Source organism: Lissotriton vulgaris, chromosome 8 (genome assembly GCF_964263255.1).
Source record: "Lissotriton vulgaris chromosome 8, aLisVul1.2, whole genome shotgun sequence".
Classification (NCBI taxonomy): Eukaryota; Metazoa; Chordata; class Amphibia; order Caudata; family Salamandridae; genus Lissotriton; species Lissotriton vulgaris.
The window spans coordinates 1,287,735,045-1,287,761,037 of record NC_141696.1 but is presented as its reverse complement, the minus strand read 5'-3'; the positions used below and the strand labels follow the sequence as shown (position 1 = coordinate 1,287,761,037).

Genomic DNA, 25,993 nt, shown 5'->3' with positions numbered 1-25,993 from the left:
TTAGTGCTGCTGGATCTTTCAGCAGCATTTGACACCGTCTCTCATAAGATCTTGCTGAGAAGGCTGGAGGACTTAGGGCTAGGCGGCTCTGTTCTAAAGTGGTTGTCATCTTACCTGTCTAATCGCACCCAACAAGTTTTCACCCCTCCCTTCACTTCCTCTGCCAGGCCACTTAAATGGGGAGTCCCACAGGGTTCCTTCCTCAGCCCGCTTTTGTTTAACGTTTATTTCACCCCTTTGGCTAAACTGATCTCCCAGATTGGGATCAAATCCACATCTTACGCTACTTTTCACGTTCGATACCCCCTCTGCATCTGCTTTCGACCCGCTGAAATCCTGCCTAAAAGACATTTCCAACTGGATGGATACTAATTCCCTCCGTCTCAACGCAGGTAAAACGGAGATTCTGTTTTTCAACTCTCCTTCTCCCCTGGATGCCAGCCTGTGGTGGCCTGAAGACTTGTGCCAGGCCCCCACGCCTAAAAACTCGGTGAAAAACCTAGGAGTACGCTGGGACACCCATCTCAGCTTTGACACCCAGGTACAAACAGTCGCAGCCTCATGCTTTGCCAAAATCAGAACAATCAAACGGCTCATTGACTATCTGCCGGAGGAGTGCCGCAAGACTGTGATCCAGGCATTAATCATATCCCATCTTGATTATGCCAATGCCCTCTATCTTGGTATCACAGCAGGCCTGTGTTACAAATTGCAGAGGGTTCAAAACGCCGCCGCCCGGCTGGTGGAGAGAATTCCTCCCAGACACCATATCTCCCCTCACCTCCGAAAACTGCATTGGCTACCCATTGCGAAAAGATGCGTCTTCAAAGCAATGACGCTGGCTTTCCGTGCATCTAAAGGCAATGGGTCGGCCCATCTTAAAAATACTCTTCGCCCTTATGTCAAATCTAGGGCACTTCGCTCCAACTCCTTATTTTTCCTAGAAACTCCCCGATTTAAGCGTTCCGGTGCTGGTGGAAAAACCTTTGAGGTCTGTGCCACCAAGCACTGGAATAAGCTTCCGTTAGCTCTTCACACATGCCAGACAGAACCAGCATTCCGTAAATCCCTTAAAACCCTTCTTTTTTCTTCCTAGTTTGGTACCTCTGACCTGTCCCTCTAGTTCTCAGAGTCTCCCAGCGCCGGGATGCCCCGTTGGGGCCGCTGCGCGCTTTACAAAACACACTAATAATAATAATGGGTGCCAAAATTATGGCCTATGCCGATTACACCCAGCTCCTCTTCACCTGGAAGGGTAATGACCTCTAGACGGATGAGGCTCGGCGCTGCTCATCTTCAGTATTTGCCTGGCTGGCCCAGGCAAGCCTGAAATGCAACGAGGACAAATCAGAAGTACTCCTATATGGCCAATTCCCGGTGGCATTCAGGGAATCCCTCTGGCCCAAGGGGTTTCCCTGTCCTAAAGGGGACTGTGGTGTAGCATAGAACCTGGGGATTTGGTTCGGAGCCGACCTGAATTTTCGCGAACAGATCACGCGACTTTCAGGAGCATGCTTTGGTACACTTAAAGCCCTCAGGAAGTTCTTCCCCGCGCAGCTAAGGAGGCGGTGGCCAGGGCGCTCATACTCTCGCGCCTTGACTACGCTTAAGCCCTCTACTTTGGCACTCCTGGATTTCTCTTGGGGAAATTACAGGTTGTGCAGAACGCTGCGGTTAGGCTCCTCTTTGACATCCCGAGGAGACTAAGTGTCCGCAAGCAGCTAGACGACCTGCACTGGATCCCGGTTGTTGAACAAGTGCGCTTTAAAGCCTTGGTCCTAGCCCATAAAGCCCTACATGGTCCCTGCCCCTCCTACCTGAGTGTTAGGTTTGCGTTTCTACCTCCCAACCCGCAACCTGCGATCTGCTGCGCAAAGGCGGCTGGTAATCCCCAGGTTCCGGAGAGCACGCCTTGGAGGTCAGTCCCTGGTGGTAAAAGCGTCTACCATGTGTAATGCTCTGCCGGACGCGCTAAGACACACAAAGGAACTAACCACCTTCAAAAAACTTTTGAAAACATATCTTTTCAAACAAGCTGCGTAGCCGCCCCGTCAGCGATGTCACTGTTCTCCCAACGCGCCAGGACACTCTTGAGTAGCAGTGCGCGATACAAATCCATATATAACATATAACATAACATAACAGGTGGGTGCCGCAAATCGTCCGAAGGGGCTACTCCCTCCCCTTCGAGATGTTCCCTCCAGCCATGCTACCGCAGTACCACCGCGTGTCGGGGTTCACTTGAAACTTCTACAAGAGGAAGTTACGGCCCTCTTGGCCAAGGGGGCCAACGAGCGCATTCCCGGGCCAGAAGTAGGGTGTGGTTGTTATCCCACTACTTTCTGGTACCCAAGAAGGGCAAAGGGGGCCTACGCCCTATCTTGGACCTGCGGAACGTCAACGGCTTCCTCCAGAAGGAGAAGTTCAAGATGCTGACGCTGGCTCAGGTCTTAGCTGCCCTGGACACGGGAGACTGTATGGTAGCGTTGGACTTGCAGGACGCTTATTTCCACATCCCCGTCCTGCCGGCCCACCGGCGCTACCTGCGGTTCACGGTAGGCCACAAGCACTTTCAGTTTACAGTGCTCCCCTTCGGCCTTACCAGCGCCCCACGGGTGTTCACGAAGGTGCTGGCGGTGGTCGCAGCTCATCTGCGCAAGTTAGGGGTTTCAGTCTTCCCCTACCTGGACAACTGGTTGTTGAAGGCGGGCTCGCCCCAGACAGTCGTCAGCCACCTCCAGACTACGGACGACCTCCTGTACCAGCTGGGGTTTCCATCAATGTGCCGAAGTCACACCTGTGTCCCTCTCAGAAGCTCCTCTTCATCGGAGCAGTTCTAGACTCGGTGCAGTTTCGGGTTTATCCTCCCGAGCAGCTGGTTCGGTATATTCAGGCTCTGATTCCGATCTTTCAGCCGTTCTCACGAGTCTTGGTCAGGTTGACGCTGCGGCTTCTGGGGCTGATGGCCTCCTGCATATTTCTGGTGCATCACGCCAGGTGGCGGATGCCGGCTCTGCAGTGGGACCTGAAGTTTCAGTGGGCCGAGCATCAGGGCAACTTGTCCGACCATGTCTTGATCCCGGAGGGCACTGCAAGACAGTTGCAGTGGTGGCTCACGGACCGTGATTGGATCAGCGGCAGATCCCTCTCCCTACCCCAACCGGAGCATGTAGTTGTGACGGACGCGTTCCTCCAGGCCTGGGGGGGCCACATGGGAGAGGCGGAGATCAGAGGCCTCTGGTCTCCGGCGGAGTCCCGGCTCCACATCAACCTTCTGGAGCTGCAGGCGATCCGGCTTGCACTGAAGGCATTTCTCCCCTCTGTCCGGGGGAGTGTAGTGCAGGTGTTCACGGACAACACCACCGCCATATGGTACTGCTACAAACAGGGCAGGTGGGGTCGTGGACCCTATGCCAGGAGGCTCTGCGCCTCTGCCAGTGGCTGGAACATCAGGGCGTGACCCTGGTGGTTCAACACCTGGCAGGTTCCCTGAACGCCAGAGTGGACAAACTCAGCTGTCAGTGCATGAAGGATCACGAATGGCGTTTGAACTCGGACGTGGCGCAAGGCCTCTTTCAGCAGTGGTTAGATCTATTCGCCACAGAAGAAAACGCGCTGAAGGCATTTCTCCCCTCTGTCCGGGGGAGTGTAGTGCAGGTGTTCACGGACAACACCACCGCCATATGGTACTGCTACAAACAGGGCGGGTGGGGTCGTGGACCCTATGCCAGGAGGCTCTGCGCCTCTGCCAGTGGCTGGAACATCAGGGCGTGACCCTGGTGGTTCAACACCTGGCAGGTTCCCTGAACGCCTGAGCGGACAAACTCAGCTGTCAGTGCATGAAGGATTACGAATGGCGTTTGAACTCGGACGTGGCGCAAGGCCTCTTTCAGCAGTGGTTAGATCTATTCGCCACAGAAGAAAACGCGCAATGTCATCAGTTCTGCGCGTTGGAATTTCCAAGGCGGCACTCGCTTGGAGACGCTTTTCGTCGCGAGTGGAGCTGTGGTCTGTTGTACGCCTTTCCGCCTATACCACTTCTGCCCAGAGTGCTGAAGAAGATCAGACGCGACCGGGCCCAAGTTATCCTTGTGGCTCCGGACTGGGCACAAAGATACTGGTATCCCGAGCTACTCAGCATGTCTGTCGATCCCCTGATTTGTCTGCCTCTTCAGGAGGTCCTTCTGTCGCAGCAGCAGGGGACGGTCCTCCACCTGAACCTGTCCAGTCTCCACATCCATGCTCGGAGATTGAGCGGCGACAGTTGAGGCCATTTGACTTGCCTCCTGAAGTTTGTAATGTGATTCTGGCAGCCAGGCGTCCCTCCACAAAGTCTATATACGCCTGCAGGTGGAACATATTTCTGGCATGGTGCACAGCAAAGGCTGTGGATCCACTCTCTGACCCCCCCCCCCCCCCCCCCTTTATGATGTTCTCCTCTTCCTTCTTTCTCTTGCCAAGCAGGGCTCTGCTCTGGGCACTATAAAGGGCTACCTTTCTGCCCTTTCCGCCTTCTTAAGGCTACCTGATCAGCCTTCTTTGTTCAAGTCCCCGATTGTAAATAGGTTCTTGAAGAGCATCACTCATATGTTCCCCCCTGTTCCTTTCGTGATGCCCCAGTGGGACTTGAACCTGGTTCTTACTTACCTGATGTGCACTCCTTTTGAGCCGCTTCATAACTGTACTCTCCGTCTTCTTATCCTTACGACTGCTTTCCTGGTTGCCATCACCTCTGCCAGGAGAGTGAGTGAGCTCCAGGCTCTTTCCTCCAAGCTTCCTTTCCTTTCTGTCCATCCGGACAAGGTTGTGTTGCGGACAAGACCCTCTTTCCTGCCCAAAGTAGTCACAGCCTTCCACATCGGGCAGTCCATCACCTTGCCCACCTTCTTTCCGCCTCCCTCTAAAGAGGAAGAGCGGTTCCACCGTCTGGTCCCAAAACGTACGCTCTCATACTATCTGGATCGCACACGCCAGTTCCGGGTGGATGACCAACTCTTTGTTGGTACGTGGGCGCTAAGAAGGGACGGGCGGTGCACAAACGGACCATCTCTCGGTGGGTCGTGTTGTGCATCAAGGCATGCTACTCTTTGGCTAAGAAGGAGCCTCCTGTTGGGCTGAGGGCTCATTCCACTCGGGCCACAGCGGCTACTACTGCCCTGGGCTGGGGAGTCCCCTTGCAGGACATCTGTCAGGCAGCTACGCGGGCCTCGCTGCACACGTTCGCAAGACACTACTGCCTGGACAGCCAAGTCCGGAGGGATGGCTTCTTTGGCCGTTCTGCCCTCCAGGACTTTCTGGTGTTATTATTGGTTCGCAGACCAACCACCGGGGTTGGTATTGCTGGGGTATCTATTCTAAGGTAAGGAATCTAATACTAACCTGTTTCTTTCAGATGCACAAGTTACTTACCTTCGGTAACAACAGATCTGTAAGAAACAGTACTTAGTATTAGATTCCTTACCGCCCCACCCATCCTCCCCGTTCTGCGAACCGATATCTAGGGTTAACGTCATCCCCTTTCAAGGCCCTAGTTTCATGGCACCAGTGTTGGTTTTTATCATGGCTCTGCGTTTCTGGCGCGTAAAAGCGGTGTATAAGAACTGACGTCAGCGCGCGAGGGTGGCGTCTAAGTACTCCGGCGACGTCATCCCGACGCAGATGACAGACGCGGAGCCGCAGACAACGCCTACCGGCGCGCAAGGGTACTGCTACGCAAAAGTTTTCAGATCCAGTCTGACGCCTGGGGATATTCCAAGGTAAGGAATCTAATATTAACTACTGTTTCTTACAGATATATCGTCACTGAAGGTAAGTAACTTGTGCATCGTGTTATTTCAAGAGCCAAAAGTGAACCTTAAATGATGCTTATTATGTGGATTGTGAGGAGTAGGCAGATCTGTGGGGCAGTTGGTTCTAGCAAGCTGATCGGCTGGAAAGTAGCATTTCTCAGAACCCCAAAATGTCTAGGCCGAGACCAGCGCTTGCGCTGGATCAGGCTGAGACCTAAAAAGTAAATAACACATGTAAGTTAAAAAAAAAGTTTAAAAGAATTTCATCAAGAGAAATACCTAGAGATTTCATATATACTCACTTATCATATACATGAACCGTTGTTTTCACTATCATTGATTTTAGCGAGTGCCGAAGAATACAGGCAAGTGTGAACCCCAGTGATTTTCAATACCCCACCAATGTAGGGAAAATGACATCCACGCAGTGGTGCGGACAAGCTAATCAGTGGTATTATGCTCCTCTGAAGTCATAATTAGTAGACTCACTGGTGTAAGGAAGCATTACTTTGACCATTTCCATTATATTTTTGTAATATTATCAGTCTGTTGTGTTTTCCTAAGCTGTAACAGACATGGTTTTGTTACTTGACCAATGTAATCTATTGCCTGTGGTAGGTATCATTCATATAAAACAGTGTCGTTTTGCTGCCAGCCCTTTTATAGTCTACATTTAGGTGTGTTTATCTTTTACACATTTGTTCCCTTTGTCAGCTCTCTATCCAGGGTTAAGGTCCACCAATACCTCTTGCTGATTCCTCATTTTAAATGTAAATATCTTGAAGATTTATATGCCAGAATGTTTTTTGGGAAGTGATCTGATTAATGATTATTATATTAAAATCAATCTTGTCCGTATACTTGGGGAGGTGCAGAAGTCTTTGTAATTCCGGTCAACACCTTACTATGATGCATAGGATGTCACTAATTAAGATGGTGGTAGTGCTAGGGGCGTCTATGTATTTCAGAGGGTGTCCTGCTTGATACCTAGGTGGACATTTTGGGGACTAGACAGTATTGTCATCTACTGCCTGAACCATCACTCATCCAAGAGTCAAGATAAATACACTAACACTGCCATATGGGAGAGGCGGTTTTACATGATATTTTGCAGTCAGAAATAAGCAAAATCGCTAGATTTGAACAGCAAAATATCTTTGTATTGGTATGTATTTATTCCATTTTGCAAGTTGGAAGAAGCATTTCCGACTCGCAAAATGCAGTTAGCAAGTGGTGTAAAATATCCTCCCAATTGCAATTGGATATGATGTGGATCGATGGTTTTCAACCTCAGTTGTGGCCGCAAATCAGTGAACAGTGACTGACTCCTCTTAAAATTTGTTAAGTGATTTGCAGAGGAGAAACTGCTACCATTGCACAGATTCCCCTTTGGAAATCATGATGTGTGAGCTTTAGGGGACAGACAATAGTCAAGAGGACCACTGTCCCAGTCTGCTTCTCCAGTGTTTTCTCAAAATGTATTTTTATTTTATTTTAAGGCAGCACTAGTGCCTCTAAAGAACACTGGCTGCTTAAAAAATCCTATTTCAGAATGCAATTGGAGCATTGCTTTATTTGAGCCGGTGGTTTCCGGTGCTAGGCACCATTACTTATATGACAACACCGGCACTTATGACAGCTGCCTCATGGTGGTGCTATTTATACAATTTAGAGATGAGCAGAGTAACAGCTGTTTATTAATATAATAATAGGGATATTTATAAAGTGCCTGGTTATGGGTAATGGTGCTTCCCAGCGCAACGATAGAGGCACAAAAGAGGATTATCAGGTACTATGTCTATCTACTTAATGCAGCTGGGTTAAGATCTAAGCTAACACATAGCAGAATAGCCATGTTTATAGTCTCCTTCGGAACAATAGTTCTGATCCTTTCATCCTCCCATGGAGAGGCAGAGAATTCCATGTCTGAGCCTTGAGAAAGGTGACAGAACTAAGAACACGTGGATCTGAGATTACGGCTTGGTTTGTGACAGCTCACCAGAGGGGTGAGGTAGCCTGGACCTCACCAACATTATATCCTACTAACTCCTGCCACCCAAGCCATTCTTACTGCCTTGCAGGCTTCAAATAGTCTGAATTGTCACACTTGTAGCAGCGTGATGGTCCAAAGTTGTATAGGTACTTTCCCTGGCAGCGCTGGCATGGCCAGTGGGTAGTGCAAGCTGCAGTGTCTTCCCGACAAGGGCCCTGGGACTTACTTTTTTACACATTAAGCACTGAAGTCGAGGGATGGTAGTCTGTTGACCCTTGCAGAGTATCAGGCCGATGTTTGTAGCCAATCATTGGGGCTAGCAAATAGTAATCTCCTAATTAACATTTATTAGGCAGGTCTTTCTGCTACTGGAGATTTTGCAATTCAACCTAATAGTACCTAGGTCACATCGGGAAATGGGAGATTCATCACAAAAAGACAGTGTGCAATTTGCAACCACCTTTTACGACCAGTCTTTAATTGCATCAGGCCCTTTAATATTTGTTTCTTGCTCCAGTGAAGGTGGGTTATAGATTCCATAGTATAATTTCTGTAATATCACAAATATGGGACTGGAAGTTCAAAAAGAAATAACACTGAATCTGATAGACATCTAGCCGCAGAGTCCTTAACTTAGAATTATCCCCAGGCATCGGACTGGATCCGGAAAAACTTTTGCAGCAGCACCTCTGCGTGCTGGGGGATGTTGCCACATGAACCCGCCCTGACGTCGTCCACGGATGTGACGTCAGCGAGGTCATATAAGTCCCTCCCGACGCGCAGACGTCAGTTTCCTTCTTTTCCGCAAGCAACGCGGATCCGGAGTAAGCGGTTCCTCTGGCCTGTTTTCAGGCCCCTTTTGATGCTTTGCATCTGGAACAGTGTGCGATGCCTTCGGACTGTAAGACGTGTGCCTCCTATTCGCCGCAAATGCCCGCGACGGACCCACACCGTATCTGCTTGTGGTGCCTGGGCGAACACAACGACTCGACGGATTGTGAGGCCTGCCAACAACTCAAGCTGAAGTCCCAGCAGAAGCCTCAGATGAAGTTACTTTCGGCTCGCCTGTCCCGGTCGGAGTCGTCACAGCCCCCGGTCTCCTCTTCGGAGGCAGGTCCCAGTGGCAGAGGGTTCCGTTTGCGGCGTTGGTCTCCGTCTGGTTCCCGTGTGCGTTGCTCGCCCGTCCCTGGTAAGTCCTGGTGCCTGTCGCCGAGGTCATCGACCTCCCTTCCTCCTGTTGTAGGGGGCACTAGTTCCCAGACTTCTCCGGACTTCTCCGGACTTCTCCGGACATGCGCCCCAGAGAGTCTGCCCTCCCCTATCTGCCATTTCCTGACGCGGGGCGACTTGGACCCAGATGGGGGCTTATGCTGGGGCCTCCCTTGGGTCCCCTCCTCTCCCTGGGGCATCCTCGGACTCCCCCGCTGTGTGCGGGGTCTCCAGTGGACTCGCAGGTGGGTTTGCCCCCGGCGCAGACTGAGCACCTTGGCCCAGGTGATGGAGGTATGGCGTAGTCCAGTGGGGTTCCCTTTGGTATGGCAGGTGGCCGCTGATACTCGCAGGTCTCAGGTCATCCTACTCTGGGGTGGTTACCCCTCCTTCCTTTTGCAACTTTCATTCAGCGTCCACAAGTTGGACTGTGCATTTTTGGGCTGACAGTAAGCCAACTGTGGTGGTGTTCCACATGTTGTTCGTGTCTGGACCTCTGACTGTGGATTACCCTAAGAGGTGTTCCCCTGTTTTTTGTTTTTGGGGGCGTGATATACCCCAGGTGGGGTACCTGTATGCTATTGTATAGCTTTGCTCCGCGCCAGGCGGGCGTGGAGGTCACCTTGGGCTACTCTCTTCCCCTGGCATTATTATCTTACCCTTTAGGGCGGTTTTCCGTGTTGTGCCTCCTGACACTGCCTCCCACAGGCCACAGGTTCCGAGCTGCTTGCGCCTTGTGTGTGTCTCATACTCCTCTTTTAGGGTTTTTTTCCTTGTTACTAAATGATTCTTCAACCATTGTCTCTTGGGACGTCTTTTCAGTGTGTTTCAACACGCTTCTTCCGAGGCTGCCAACCTGCCGCTGGTGCATTAGGCGGGATCCTGCTATAGCGCCTGCAGCGTTGGTCTTGTGGCTCGCCCTTTCTATAGATACCTGCATATTGATGACCACTTGGTATCCTTTTTATACGCCTCTGCTTTTCTTCGCTTCTGTGAGGTCTGGTCCTCTATCCCTGTTTTCTGGGGAACAGTTGGGTGCCTTGTGCTCAGGTTTGCCATCGTTCTTCACAGTGGCGTTTTTCTTTTGCACGTTTTATAGTACACTTTGGTGCCTTTTCATGCTGCTTTGGCAACAAGGGTTCCCAGAGTTCCGCTCCTTGGGGTGAGCCTCCTCTTCTGGATGCTCTTCTTCTTGGGGGTCTTGTCATTCCAGTTCATGTACTAAACAGTCCCTCTCTTTTGTGGGGGTGCATTTCTCCTCCCAGTCGGAGGTTGTGGTTCCGGAGATCTGAGGTTGTTCTCCACAGCTCTGCGTTCACTTATTTACTGTTCCTCTAGGCACCTTCGGTGCCTCTGATGACACACCTTGGATGCGCCTATTTTCCTTCAGGTTTCACCCTTCTCTGTGTCTGGTGTGCCTACCGGACAGTTGCTCTTCTAGGGGTCGTCCTGGGTGCTGCGCCCTGCCTCTCTGTCTCCTTTTGGGTGCGTTCTTCTCCTTGGCCTTCAAGTTGCCTTGTTGGGCAGTCCCTTAATAGTCTTAGCCACGCCACTTGCTTTGTCTCGGTAGCTGTCTAGTAGGTGCATGTTCCTCGTTGTGGTCCGCCTCGGTGTGCTTCAGAGGGTTGCTATCCAACCCTGTTGCTTTCTTGTGACTGAGTATTGCACTTTGTGTGTCTTGTGCTTCACGTCTGCGCTTTGGGACATTGCTCAGTCCCTGCCTCTTGTGTTCCGCTTCCTGGTTGCTGCCTGACCGGCCTTCCTTTCGTAGGCCTGCCGGGTAGGCTCTGGTTATGTCGCTCCATGTTGTCCGCTGGACCTTGGTTCGTGGCGACTTAGCGGCCATTGGGTTCTGGGAGTAGTTTTTCTTCCTTCCCTCATTATGAACTCTCTCTTCCGTTCTGGGATTGTGGCTTAGGGCCATTATTCCATCCCTTCTGGTCATCTTGTGGTGCCTTTGCCTCCCATTGTCTTTTGCTATTCCGAGCTGCTTGGTCTGCTGATTGGCTGCACCGCCACAGCTTTCCCCATAATCCATCACCCTGTTGCCGGCTCAGTACTCTCGGGCACTTTCTGTTGTTCTGTCGCAGACCCACCTCTCCCATGGGGTATGGCTGTGGTATCTATTCTAAGTTAAGTAATCTGCAGCTAGATGTCTCTATCAGATGTATGAGTTACTTACCTTCGGTAACGATGTATCTGGTAGAGACGTTGTCTAGCCGCAGATTCCTTAACGCTCACCCATCCTACCCGTTCTGCAAGGACCTTTCCAGATCGAGTTCTCCACCTTGCCTACTTTCAGTTGGCACTGGTCTTCATTCAGGGGGCTCAAGTTGGTGCGACCCTCTCAGACTTTGCCTTCGGCAGCCGTCTCCCTCTGGGTGTCTTATCTTCCTGTGGAGTGGTGCTTTTCGCTTTCGCCTTCAACAGGAGATTCATTTTTTGCCCTTTCTCTCCATTCCTCCACTATGGTCCTTCCAGTGTGGTGTCTTATTCTGTTCTTTTCCCTCCCTCTCCCCTCCTTCATCGGTTTAGGGTTTCTTTTCACCTCTGCAGTCACCTCATTTGGAGTCTATTGGGCTGTGCTTCGGTCCTTCGATCTCTACAGGGAGATGCACCATTCCTGGCGCATTCAGTCTTCCTGTTGTCTATCAGGACATTCTTCCCTTGTTACTCAGCCTCTGGGGAGGGTCTACGCTTCACTTTACGGGTTTGTTTCTCAGAGCGGTGCTCTGCCTTCTTGGTTTTTTGGTATACAGTGTTTAATACTATCCTTTATGATGATGTTCTGCACCATCCGATTTCTTTGTTTTACAGATTTTTCCTCCTTCGCACACTGTTCCCAAGCTCTCACAGTTTTGTTGGTGGCTCCGCGTTGTGTCTCGGAAAAGTTTCTCAGAAGAAAAGTGACGTCAGCATGCCGGGAGGGACTTATATGACCTCGCTGACGTCATATCCGTGGACTACGTCAGGGCGCGGTCGTGTAGCGCGGCACGCAGAGGTGCTGCTGCAAACATTTTCCGCATCCAGTCTGACGCCTGGGGATAATTCTAACTTAAGGAATCTGCGGCTAGACAACGTCTCTACAAGATACATCGTTACCGAAGGTAAGTAACTTGTACTTCTGTTTGCATGTCAGCCTTCACTTTTTGGATTTGAGAATTTAGTAAAATATATATAAAGGTTCAAGCAGCTGGCTGGGCTGATAATAGGTATGAACAGATGGGTGATCTATATGGCGGCGATATTTATTTATTTATTTATTTATTTACTTGCAAAGTTTTCTATAGCGCTGGCTATGCTTCGCATCTTTGATGTGGCCAAGGTACAGATGGGTGTCTGGGTACATCACTTTTGATTTTAGAGCATTTTCCCGGTTTGGTAATTGGAATCTATAACCCTTTTGAAAATCTTGTCCTAAACCAAGGTTGGTGCCGATGTTCTTCTTGCCTAGCGTGTTGTGTTGAGACTACCTGAGACAATAATAGACAATCTCATATTATTGAAATTGGGACTGTGGAATACCACAGTCAGGGCCGAATTAGCCGTACTGGGCATTAGGCATTTCCCCAGGAGTCTGAATGGGTGGGGGCCGATTTTGCAGCAGTGGGGACCGGTTTTGTGAGTGGGGGCCAATGTTGCAGCAGTGATGCAATATTGGTCCTCTGTAACAAAAGCAGCAGGCAAACGTATCCAGCCTCCTGGGGCCAGGCAGTACTTTACCAGGGGCTGGGCCAAGAAAATTGGGTTTGGCTGCTTTGGGTTCCCAGTCCGGCCCTGACCACAGTCAGGTGGTACATGGAATAGTATGCTAGGAGGGGTGGGCAAGCAGGCCTACTCCACAAGATTTAGATGTGCAGGGTTGTGAAATTATTCTGTGAGTGAGTAGTTTTGCGCCAACAAAGAGTAGTTTTGGAAATATGATGGACACCATACCAGAGTAAAAAAAGAACGTATTATCAAATGACAACCTTAGGTTTCCTGCTGGCTAAGTTGGTGCATCACTGTATGGAAGCTAGTTGTCCTTTTTATAACCTCTGGTGCCGAGAATGGTCTGTGCCCGAGGGACGCGGAATGTCTGTTTTCCAAATTGAGCATAAGCTGAGTGATGATGTGGAGTGTTGAAGATAAAAATGTAGAAGTCTCGATTTTAATGCGGACTCACATACCTGCCTGTGAGATACATGCGTGGAATCTGTGTTTGAGCTGTGAATTAGCTTTGCTCTTCTGACTCTGAATATATGATTATATTGCAGCCTGCTTGTTTCACTGCCTTTTTATGTAAAAACTCTTAATGAAATATTAAACAAATGTGTATGTCATTAACAAATAAAGTTCATGAAAGATCACTACGTTGGGTTTTTGAAACAGTTCAAGTTTTGCAAGGAAAATAGCGTCTTTAGAGTTCATATTTTAACTTTGCTTTCTGGTTACAGTCTGCAAAACCTACAATGGGAAACACTGATTTCTGGAAGCCTTTACACTCTCTAAGTTTATTACCACCATCCAAGGGAAGACGTAACATTCTTCTGATATCTGATGGACACATCCAAAACGAAAGTAGAACTTTCCAGATTGTGAAAAACAACGTCAAACACACAAGACTGTTCACGTGTGGAGTTGGGTAAGTGCTGAAGAAAGTACATCTTTATCCTGTCTTTCAATCCTCTGAATTCACTTACAAGTCGTCAGGGGTAGTAAACGCTATATAAATGCAATTAAATTAGAAATTCAACATTGTTGTTTATACAACATGGACTACCATTTTAAATGTAATCACTCACACATAGAATTACATCAGTATAGTGACAGCTGGTAAAAGTCAACAACCTGGAAGGTTTCTGGGTAGGCACTAAACTTTTTAGGACATTTCCAACAAAAAATGGTGAGACGCTTGATTGTGCAACTGGCGGGTGTAAATTAATTTTCATGGATGAAATAGGAGCGGAGTAGATGTGACTCAAGAGCTCAAGAGGGAGCAAATGGTAGGGAAGAAAAATTAAAGGCGTTGGTTGATGTTAGGATGGGTGAAATAACTCAATTTAAATAAAACTGAAACAAAAAAAAGCTATTACTGGCCTCCATAAAGTTAGTGGAAGAACTGAAGATGTGGGGACAGTTGCTAGAGTTGAAAAATTGTGTGAGGGCTTGGAGGAGATCATGTAGCAGACATGCAACGTTTGGAAACAGTTCTATAGGAAAATGCATCTACTGGTAAGATAGCTCAGCCGGTAGGAACCTGTGGCTGACATGTGTGTGGGATCTGTAGGACAGTGGAACTAGTGCTGCTAGGACTAACTTATGCTTTTGTCCTTCTGAGATGGATTGCATGAGTAGGAAATCCAGTGAGTTATTGAAAAATGTGTTAAAAACCTAGTCAATAACCACGCATACAAGGCACTGCCCAGCACAGGACCAGTTGTTGCTTACTTATCTAATGCCACTAACAACCATTGGGAAAGCCGATAGTCCTGGCTTGTTGTAGGTATAATGTTACTTGTTGTATTATATATCTGGATGAAATGAAATCCAGTATTTGTAAAGCGCACAATTACCCAAGGTCTCAAGGCGCTGGGGGGCGGCGGAAAGATTAAGCGAGCTATTGCCCAGAGTCCCATGGTGCTGGACTAACTTGCAGCCGGCACCGGGGATCGTACCGTGAGCCCCTTGGTCCGGAGTCAGGAGCCCTGGCCGCTGCGCCACACCTCTTGCAATGACAGAGGCCGCACAATATCAGTCAGGCGGAAACTTTACTAAGCACAGATCGTGTTTTTAAGCCATGTCGTTCATTACATCCGACACGCCCCTTTGAGAGACCCCCCCCCCCGTTGTTTCATCCCACTTAAAGCCTTGAGCAAGCCTAAAAGCACCATGTGTGCTTTCAGAATCACTAACATATATTAGTGATTCTGAAAGCACACGTGGTGGACATCTATGTACGTTCCTCCCCCTGCGTATCCAGGAATCCATCTTAAGAACTGATAAATGAACTAATGATGGTCAGTTCTGAAGAGTGACGTGATCTCCCTGGTAGAGCCAGCTCTGTTCTGCAGAGAGTCTTGCCCTGATGACCTTGAATAATTCTTAAACAGATTGTTTGAAATAGCATTTTAATTACATTTATTTTAATCTGGGTAATGTGTGAGAGTCTATTACAGTCATTTTATGACAAATGTGCTTTTGTTTCATGTAACATCCATAAATACATTTTCTTTTAGATCCAAACAGGATCTCAGATATGAGAAATGGGAGGATGATTATAGGAGTGATTATTTGCAGTAGTATTAGTGAACTTCTACTGTGTTACAATAGTGGACAAAATACATCACTATCCCTGAATTTTAACTTTAACACATTTAGAATTTGAACCACTGTGTCTGTGCACTGTTTGTGATCTGACTAAAGAGGAAACGAGAGAACAGAAACAGGATCGTAAATTGAAAGCTGATCCGCACAGGGGCCCCCAAAATACATTTGGCCTAAGGCGCTCAAAATCCTTAAGATGTCCCTGAGCCACTGCTGTGCAGTTAGTTAGGAAAGCAGAGGTTCACTGGCACTGTGGAATGAGGCAGGTTGCCCAGGTTTCCTTTTATACACATTAGTGTAGCTTTGTCGTGGTTGCAGATGCTCTGCCCTGCACCTGTTCATTTACAACACGACACAACCAGTGTACGCCAGTCACCAACACAAAGGCCTTCCCAATGGCGTTTGCAGGCATCAGGCATTTGCCTTGATTGCTGGAAGGGTGGGGTCCAGTTTTGGAGCAGTGGGCAGTTTTGTTACTGGGGGGCGGTTTTGCAGCGATGCTGCATTATCGGCTCCCAGTTACAAAAGCATCAGTGCTGGGGACTGGGTTTGTTAAGCAGTAGTGCTTGACACTTGCCCGCCCCACCACCTGGGCTGGTCGGATACAATTGCCAGGGCTGCTTTGGGTTCCCAGTTCGGCCCTCCCTGCCCCATCAAGCAGACAACCTGCTTTCCAGTACCTGGGTCAGTTATCTGCACAATCAAGCAGGGACCCCCGTGTCAGAACCCCTGTCGCTGCACCCACATGTGCAGTCTGGTTCTTGGCGCAAATAACCTTTGCTGCAGCGCACAGAGACCTTACACAGCCGCACTCAGAGGAAAGTAATCAGAGGGAACAATGCTTACATTGATTAAATTGTCACTGGTTTTAGTAAATGAGTATTTTCATTCTAGCACACACCAGGCTGTTAATGTTTGCAGTAGGCTAAGTGTTGAAGAAAGTACATCTTTAGCCTCAATACCAATCTCATTTAGAGCAATTACATCACTGGGTTTAGTTAATTAATATTTTTATTCAACCAAATAATGTTTTTAAAATATCCCATCAGCACTACAGTTCATAGATTTGTACTCTACAAGATGTTAATTTACTGAAGCAGATACCATACCACTCTTTCTTGTGTTTAGTAAGGTTTAATATTTTAAAGTATGTGTGTGCAAAACCACAGAGGGAAACGTTCTTTTAAGACACAGGCAGGGAGCTACCCCTAATCACAGTAAATACCCTTCTGATAGAGACTTCTAGCTGCAGATTCCTCACCTTTTGAATAATCCCCAGGCGTCAGACTGGATCCAGAAACGTTTCTGCAGTACATTTGCGTGTTGGTAGGTGCAGTAGGAAATTACATACAAAGCCTATATAGGTCTACTCCTGCTCGCTGATGTCAGTTCCTTTCTTTCCACGACACCAGATGTGTATCCAGAGTTACCTCTCATCTCCTTGAGACCCTTTACCAGCTCTAAAAACGTGTATCTGTAAGAGACAGTTAGTTATAGATTCTTACCTGGCGTCAGACTGCATCTGGAAATTTTTCTTTAGCAGTACTCCTGTGCATCGGTAGGTGGCATCGGTCGACTCCATGTCCATCGTCTGCGTCGTGGTCACTGGGTTGACGTCATGGTGCCTACTTAGACTACTCCCTGCGCGCTGACATCAGTTCATCTTTTCCCATGCCAGCCTAGGGCAGATCCGGAGAGAGCTACCCCTTAGCCTCTTTTTGGCTAAACTTTTTGCAACTTTTGTCGACTTTTTGGAGTCCTTCAACACCTGGTGTGTGAGGGATGTCCCTTCGTCGAACTGACTTCAAGCCCTGCGGTGCCTGTCACAAGATGATGTCTGTGACAGACCTGCACCTCTTGTGCCTGTGGTGTTTGGAGCGAGGCCACAACGCGGAGTCGTACTACAACTGCCGGGCCGTGGCACCGAAATCTTTGCAGGTGGGGTTCCGAAAGTTGCTGGAGGCACGGCGGTCGGCTCCACGTCGTTCCAGGTCTTGTTCAAGAGGAAGGTCTCAAGGTAGTCCTCGTCTCACTCTAAGTGGTCGAGGTGATCAGGTAAGTCTAAACACAAGAAGAAGGCAAAGAAGCACAGGCGCTCTTCGGCTTCTCCCCGTTGGGTGCCTGGCGCGACGCGGGATTCGGAGCATCGTCGTTCCAAGGCTCCGTCTCAGATGCCTAATTCAGGGACAACTCCGCGCCTCCCCCCATTTCCGGGCCTGGAGCATCCCCTGCTCTGCTTTGAAAGTTTTACGAGGCCTTACACCTTATCTTTGGGTAGCCCAGCTCCGCTGGCGCACGTTCGGGGGTCCTGGTACTTCGATGCTGGCGGCTCCGGCTCCGGTGCCGTCGGACCCAGCGCCGTCGAACCCCCGCGGACCCAGGCCTGGAACTGGATCGACACCGGTTGATCTCACTCGACTCTTCCTGGCACCGATCCTGATGATGATGCCCCCGGCGCCGGTCGTGCCCCCGACTGACGCGGTCCCCATCCTCATCCCCTAGTTGGACCCAGAGCTGGACCGACGTCAGAACGGACACTGGAGGGTTCTTTTGTTCCCTTGTTCATCCCTGGTGTTCCCTGTCAACCAGATGGTGGTGATGTGGACTGGCAGGGGTCGCTGGACCCTTTAGCTGACCAGCTAGAAGACCCGGACTGGCGTGAGGAACTGGGTGATGCCAGTGGTCTGGACACATCTCCACACAGTGGTTTGCTTTCTCCACCTACCGTGGCTCCAGAGGAGGGAGCGTCCTATGCTGTTGTGATGAGAAGGGCAGCTGAGATCTTGGGCCTTGAGCTCCCTCCGTTGGCAGTCAGAACTAACCTCCTGATGAAGGTGCTTCAACCTGCGGCGTCCTCTTCTGAACCACTATTGCCATGTAACGAAGCCCTCACTGACTTTCTACTGGGCACCTGGTCCAAGCCCAGCATAGGGGCTGCTGAGGAAAGGACGATTGCCTGCCGCCACTGCCCGGCCCCGGCGATCCAGTGTTCCTGACCCACCAACATTTCTCAGAGAGTTTGGTGGTCCAAACCTCTTCTCCAATGGGCGCATTCCCTTCTGTTCCTCCAGATCGGGAACCCAAGAAACTGGATTACCATGGGAAGCGTATGTTCTCTTCCTCCAGCTTGGCACTGCGGTCCGTGATTACCGCGGGTCTCTTAGGCCGATACTCCCATACCATCTGGGATACGGTTGTGCAGGTGCTGTCGCAGTGCCCGGAAAAAAGCCCGGGCCGTCCTCTCCCAGGCAGTGGCAGATGGGAGAGACACAGCCAAATACACAATCGGATGTGGACTGGACACCATGGACTCACTGGGCAGAATGATTGCCATGTCGGTAGTCCTTAGGCGCTACACCTGGTTGAGGACATCTGGCTTTTTGGGGGATGTCCAGTCAACCTTGGTGGACATGCCCTTTGATAGCCATTGCCTTTTTGGTGACAAAGCAGACTCGGTGCTGGAGCGCTTTAAAGATTCTCTGGCTACGACCAGATCTTTGGGCCTCATCGCGCCTTTTTGCCCTTTCTACTCTGTATTTTGTCCCCTTTGTAGCTATGGAAGGGGGACCCATCCACGGCACCCCCAGTCTAGCCAGCGGCTCACTCAAGCTGCTCAGCTTCTGAGTGGCCGTGGACGTGGGACCCAGCGATCTTGCGATTCTGAAAGCTAGCGAGTGGACCCGTCCCCCCCATCCTCGGTGCAGCAGCCTCCAAGCCTTCCTACTCCAACGTTTCAGGGCCATCAACAACCAATGGGAGGCAGGATTTGCCATCACCTCCTCCACTGGCAATCCATCACGTCGAACAGGTGGGTTTTGCAAATAGTCAAGAGGGGCTACTCCCTCCCCTTCAAGACTACCCTCTCTCCATGCCACCTTCTTATGATCGATTGTCTGAGGATCAATTGGTACTTCTCTGCCAGGAAGTCTCTGCTTTTTTGGTCAAAGGAGCAATAGAGAGGGTGCCAACGCTAGAAGTAGGTCGTGGTTGCTATCCCTACTACTTTCTGGTGCCCAAGAAGGGCAAAGGTCAGCGTCTTATTCTAAACCTACTGGCCCTCAACCACTTTCTCCGAAGGAGAAGTTAAAAATGCTCATGTTGGCTCAGGTCTTGTCTGCCCTCGACCCTAGAGACTGGTTGGTGGCGCAGGACTTGTAGGTCACTTATTTCCACGTTCCTGTCCTGCCAGCCCACAGGCGCTACCTACGGTTTGTGGTGGACCATGAACACTTTCAGTATACCATGCTTCCCTTTGGCCTCACCAGTGCCCCTTTGGTGTACACAAAAGTGATGGCGGTGGTCACAGCTCATCTGTGCAGATCAGGGGTTTCAGTCTTCCCCTATCTCGACGACTGGCTGTTGAAGGCGGGCTCGCTCCAGACTGTTGTCTCCCACCTCTAGGCAACGGCGGACCTCCTGCATTGACTTGTGTTCATTATAAACATGCCAAAGTCACACCTGATCCCCTCTCAGATGCTCCTTTTCATCGGAGCAGTTTTGGACATGGTGCAGTTTCGGGTCTTTCCTCCCAAACAGCGAGTCCAGGATATTCGGACTATGATAGCGATGGTTCAGCCTCTATCCTGGTTTTCAGTGAGAATGACTTTGAGTCTGCTGGCCCTCATTGTCTCTTACATCCAGCTGGTATGTCATGCCAGGTGGCATATGCGGTCTCAGCAGTGGGACTTGAAGTGCCAGTGGGAGCAGCATCATAGGGATCTTTCCGACTATCTCGTAGGGAACTGCGACACAGCTGCAGTGGTGGTTAACGAACCAATATTGGGTCAGAGGCAGATCCCTCTCCCCGATGCTTCACTTCTGTAATGCCTCTGGAAGAGGTGGAGATTAGCGGCGTCTGGTCTCCAGTGGAGTCCAGGCTCCATATCATCTTGCTGGAGCTCTGGACGATTTGACTTGCATTGAAGGCATTCCTTCCCTCTCCCAAAGGGAAAGTGGTGCAGGTGTTCACAGACAACACCACTGCCATGTGGTACTGCAACAAATAGGGCGGGGTAGGGTCGTGGAACCTTTGTCAAGAGGCTCTTCGCCTTTGGACATGGCTGGAACACATAAGCCTTGTGGTTCAACACATGCGGGATCAGAGCGGACAAACTCAGCCGTCAGTGTCTGGTCGATCACGAATGGCGTCTCCACCCATAGGTGGCACAAGGCCTCTTTCAGCAGTGAGGAAAGCCTTGGTTAGATCTGTTTGCCACCGAAGAGAATGCGCAATGTCAGCAGTATTGCGCTTTGGAGTTTCCAAGGCGGCACTCAGTCAGCGACACTTTTCATCGCGAGTGGAGCTCAGGCCTCCTGTACGCCTTTCCGCCTGTACTACTTCTGTTCCGAGTGCTGAAGAAGATTAAGCAAGACTGAGCCCAAGTTATCCTTCTGGCTCTAGACAGGGCATGAAAAGTCTGGTACCCCGAGCTTCTGAGCATGGTCTTCGATCCTCCGATCAGACTGCCACTTCAGGAGGATCTTCTGTCGCAGCAACAGGTGGCAGTTCTTTACCCAAACCTGTCCAGCCTCCACCTCCTTTCATGAAGATTGAGCAGCAGCAATTGATAGCTTTTGACCTTCCTGCCCGAAATCTGTAATGTTATCTTGTCAGCCAGGCATCCCTCCACGAAATCATTATACTCCTGTAGATGGAACAAATTTGTGGCATGGTGCACAGCTAAGGCCATGGATCACCTTTCTACCCCCCTTTCTAAGGTTCTTCTGTATATACTTTCTTTAGCCCAGCAGGACTCTGCTCTGGGCACTCTGAAAGGTTATTTTGCAACTATCTTAGCTGTTCTTAGGTTGCAAAATCAGCCTTCCTTATTCAAGTCCCCTATTGTTAATACATTCTTTAAAGGCATTACTTACCTGTTTCCTCCAACTCCTTTCGTAATGACCAAGTGTTCTTACATACTTCATGTATGCTCCCTTCGAGCCACTTCATAACTGTCCTCTCAGGCTCCTAACTCTGAAAAATGCCTTCCTTGTTGCCATCACCTCTGCTCGCAGGGTGAGTGAGCTTCAAGCTCTATCTTCCAAGTCCCCCTTCTTCTCTGTGCATCCAGACAAAGTGGTGCTTAGGACTAGGCCATTCCTATCTAAAGTGGTTACTTCATTTCATTTAGGTCAATCCCTTACCTTACCTATTATCTTCCCACCTCAGCACCCTTCCAAGAAGGAGGAGAAACTCCACCGCCTGGACCCTAAACGGGTGCTGTCATACTACCTTGACCGCACCAAAGCTTTCCGGGTGATTGATCAACTTTTAGATACGTTGGTGCTGAGAAGGACAGGGCTGTTCAAAAACATACCATCTCGCAATGGGTTGTCCTTTGCATAACAATCTGCTACGCCTTTGCTAAGAAAGATCCTCCAGTGGGGCTGCATGCTCACTCCAGCAACCACTGCGTTGGCAGGTGGAGTCCCACTTCTTGATATCTGCCAGGCAGCAACGTGGGCAAAGGAGAACAAGGACACTGCAAACTCCCTGGACACGTCTGCCCTACCTCGCCAACCGCATAAGACCTACCATTACTTTCATGACTTTGGCAGAGATACCCCATACCGTAAGCCAATCCACCCCAGCACAGCACCCAGCAGTTTTATGGTTGTGGTGCCCACCGCCCCCAGGGTCATAGTCAGCAGGCCTCCCAGTTCACTGACTCTCCCTCTCCACCCACAACCTCCTTGGAGCCCAGACCCATCTGCAAAGCCCCTTTAGTTTGCCAATAGCGGAGCACTGCCACTCAGTAGGAGATGTGATTAAGGTATTCTTGCTGGAAATGCAACGATTACATCAGTCAAGTGGGTCCTGCAAATTGTGCAGAAGGGCTACGCCCTTCATTTAATTTCTCACCACCGTTTCGCTCTCTCAATGCCTTTCTCTGGAAGGAAGAATTCAAACTGCTCACAGTGACCAAGGTCTTGTCTGCTCTTGACCTAGGAGACTGAATGGCGGCATTGGACCTGCATCTACTTCTATATACCCATCCTGCAGGCCCATCACGCTACCTGTGATTTGTGGTAGGTCATAAGTACTTTCTGTGACTTCCTTTGATCTCACCAGTGCTCTTGGCTGTTCGCAAAAGTGATGGCCATAGTGGCAGCACATTTTCAAAGGTCAGGGGTGCCAGGCTTCCCCTGCCTCAGCGACTGGCATGGGGGGGGGGGGCTCTGCAGTGGGATCTGAAGTCTCACTGCGCCCAAGATAGAGGGGACCTCCCCGACCACATTCTGAATGGCATACCCCTCTCCCTTCCCCACCCACAGTGGACAGTAGTGACCAAAGCTTCACTTCTGGGGGGCGTCTGGGAGTGGTGGAGATCAGAGGAATCTGATACTTGGCAGAGGCTCAGTATCAACCTTTTAGAGCTGAGTACTATCTCCTGTTCGAGGCATTTGAGCTGCAGAATTCATACTGCTGCATAGATAGCCATCTGGTGTTGGGCTCGGATGCTTGCACCTTGTTGTGTTTTTGGAAGAAGTCTTTTGTAGTCACGAGATAGGTGACTCCTCCGTTGGGTGATAGTGCGCATGGGCTTCGACTCCATCCTCAGATTGTTTTTTTCCGCCATCAGGTTCGGATGTAATTTGCTATGCTCCGGGTCAACGTTGTTGACCTTCATCTCTGGTGAGCTGCTTGAGGTCCTCTTGCGAATCCTGTGCTTTTGGCCTGTAGGTCCTCATGAGGGTCTTCTTCTGCTCCAGTGAACTCCTCTGCTTGCTCGGGGCCTGCTCTGATTCTTTTACACTTGGTAAGTCATATTTTCCCTCTTTAGTACCCATCTAGCATTCCACTGTTAGCCTCTCAACAACATATCAGCTTTGGAGCAGATAGAGGAGAGAAAACGATTGAGAATTCCAATATTCTTTTCCCCCTCCGTTAGCTTCCCAAGGAGGCTTCTGGGCTAGTTGAGGGTCAAAGAATTCACGCTTTTTGCTCCTCTGCCATGTCAGAGGAATGAACAGCAAAAAAAGTAGCCCACATGCAGCTGGTAGCAACAAAGATGCTGCATCAGGTGCTGCCAGCGTGCTGCTGCCTCACATAAGTAGTGAGGGGTATACAAGCTAGGTTGAATGGCCTCATGCCTTATAGCGCGTATCCTTGGGTACATCAGGTAAAAGTATAGTGTAGTGTAGATGGAAATATTGTTTTGTAGGGATGCTCTCATGGATTATATGAACGTTTATCTCTGTATTAGAAGCCTGCTTTGAGCATTGCAGTCTTTGTTTGAGCTTGTGTGGTTACAGTTGTGGGTTTTTATCCTGAGGGGTTACATTAACTGGCGTATGAGGAGGCAGCACTGGAAAATTGCGGCTGACCCTGCAGTTGAGGACAACAGTAGTGGCCATGTGAGGCCAAACCTGTACTTGGGAGCCTACTCCTGCACTTGGGGAGCCTGCACTTGGAATTTGAAGATAAACAAAGACATAGGGTGTTATTTTAGATGTATATGTGGGATTGAATGTAAAGAAGAGAGTGCACATGCATTCCCACAGTCATTCCTTCCTTGGTGCCTTACATTGTTAACTGATGGCAGTCATATACTATGTGGACACCTCAAAATTGTTTTTTCCATATATTTGTTCAGTTCTCTGGGTTTGAAGCAAACATATAACATGGCAAATTATATAAGCGAATCAATGAAGTAGTATATGTTGTCTTCACAATTGCTAGGCTAATGATCTAAAATGTGTTCAGATCCACAGTCAACCGTCACATGCTTAGATCTTTGGCCAAGTATGGGACTGGAGCCTTTGAATACTTCGATGCAAATTCCAAGTACAACTGGCACATCAAGGTAAGTTTAACCTTATGTATTTTTAGAGCTCAGGTTTTTTAAATACTTCTTGCCTGCACAACATATCCCAGAATGGTCCAAAATAATGTTTATTACATATTTAGCTCCTAGTATTTCCGACAAATCTGGATTTCCAAAACCCCATATTTCAAAGGGATGATGTCATACATTTAAATTATTTTCAATAATTTGCAGAAATTACATCGTCCCTGTCAATTTGGTTTGATTTCCTTCACACTAGCTTATTACTCTCTTGGCACTCAGATGAGCAAATCATAAACACGCACTGCTTAACTTCTTAAGTCCCCTTTATTTAATGTGTACTTTCTCCAGTAAATGTAAACACAACCTGGACAAAGGAAGGAGGCAGAATTATAAATATCAAAGTGTATCCATAAATAAATCTTTCAGCTATTCCCCAATCTGAGGGTATTAATTGACTGACCCAACTTCTGGGTGCTCTTCCAGTTTCAGGGATTTATTTCAATACTTGTTTTTACGCGTTTAGTTCACCATTCAAGGCAAGCTAACCAATATTACTCGCAATGTAATTTCCATTTATAATTTATTTTCGTAGAATATAAACGTACTTAGATTGTTCCCTTATTCACAAAATGAGAACACAAGATCTAATCATAGACAAATATATCCAAACACGGGTGTAAGTATAAAAATAATTTTATATTGAGAATTATAGTAGGGGGGTTGTAGGTTTAACTCACAATGAAACAAGAAGGAAAAACGTTTTTACAATAATTAACCCCTTCACTGTAACAATTGTGTACACTTTTTCATATAAAACAAATTAATTGTTCTACCACTCCTTAACATAGAAAGACTTCAGTTATATATACTCCGAAGATTCACGGTATGCCTCAGAACTCCAACAGCCTTAACAGTTTTTTTAAAACAATTTTGTAGTCATAGAAATGCTCACCGCCAAAGTCTTGATTTCTGGTTTGTGGAGTGGGCGTGGATTACAATCCCTACCATCCCATGGTACATAGCGTTTGAGTGACTGCATGTGTGTGGGTGGGGCTCCTTGTCTACTGTGTGCCACAACCCGTGGCATGTCACTAAAAGCTGGCCATGTAGGAGAAATTAGCCAGAGGTGGATTCCATTGTCTTGGCATAATTGGTTGAACTGTAGCAGGTGTTGGTTGCGGAACAGGTCTCAGACGGTGTCAAGGGATTGTTCATGACAATGGGTTAGGTCTTCAGATGTAAACGCTCCTGTAAAGCAAGGAAGGCCCAAGAGGGGAATCCCGGGGGTATAGGGCATGATATGGTCCATCATTTGAAATAGCTGTGCCAGGCACTTTCCAACTACCCATGTCAGGAGGGACCAGCATCTATGTAGTTTAACAGAGGGCTGGCGGAAAATTGCACTCGGTAGGGGCCTGTCCTTTATCTCAGTTTCATGCAGGATGTTTCCTGCTTACTAGTGTGATATCCACTGAAGTTGGTTCACCAAATAGCATTTAAATAAAGGAGCACTCAGCCCGTCCTACCAACAGTTGGATTTTAGTGAGGGTGATCCGGTGGCGTTTTTTTGTACCATAGCAGCTCCCCCAGCAAAACTTTCAGATGTGGGAAGAAGACCCTTGGGGGATATATCGGAATATTTACAAAATAATATATGAAGCAGGAGAGCACTATCATCTGGGAGAGGGTTGTTTTTCTGTGAGGGCCAATGGGAGGTGTTTCCAGTACTGGGTCTGTGATTTGAGGGAGGTCAGCATTCGGTTCAGGTTCCCCTCCAAAGGTTGGTTAGGGAATGGTACAGTTGAATCCCTTGGTAACAGGTGATCACTCCGGCCCAATTGAGTGTGGCACCACCCATCTGCAAGTGCAGGAGGGGGTTGTCCCAACGAATGGGGAAAATATGA

The 25,993-nt window shown here is 48.9% G+C and overlaps 1 protein-coding gene across 3 annotated transcripts in view; it reads left to right on the top strand.

Annotated features, from left to right (window-relative positions):
- Nucleotides 1-25,993, top strand: part of PARP4 (poly(ADP-ribose) polymerase family member 4) — a 1,988,214-nt gene that overhangs the window by 912,731 nt on the left and 1,049,490 nt on the right. For all 3 annotated transcript variants that reach the window (XM_086935217.1, XM_086935220.1, XM_086935219.1), the window contains exons 25-26: nucleotides 13,428-13,615; nucleotides 24,005-24,104. In XM_086935217.1, coding sequence (XP_086791343.1) covers nucleotides 13,428-13,615; nucleotides 24,005-24,104 — 288 coding nt within the window. The remainder of the gene's footprint in view (nucleotides 1-13,427; nucleotides 13,616-24,004; nucleotides 24,105-25,993) is intronic.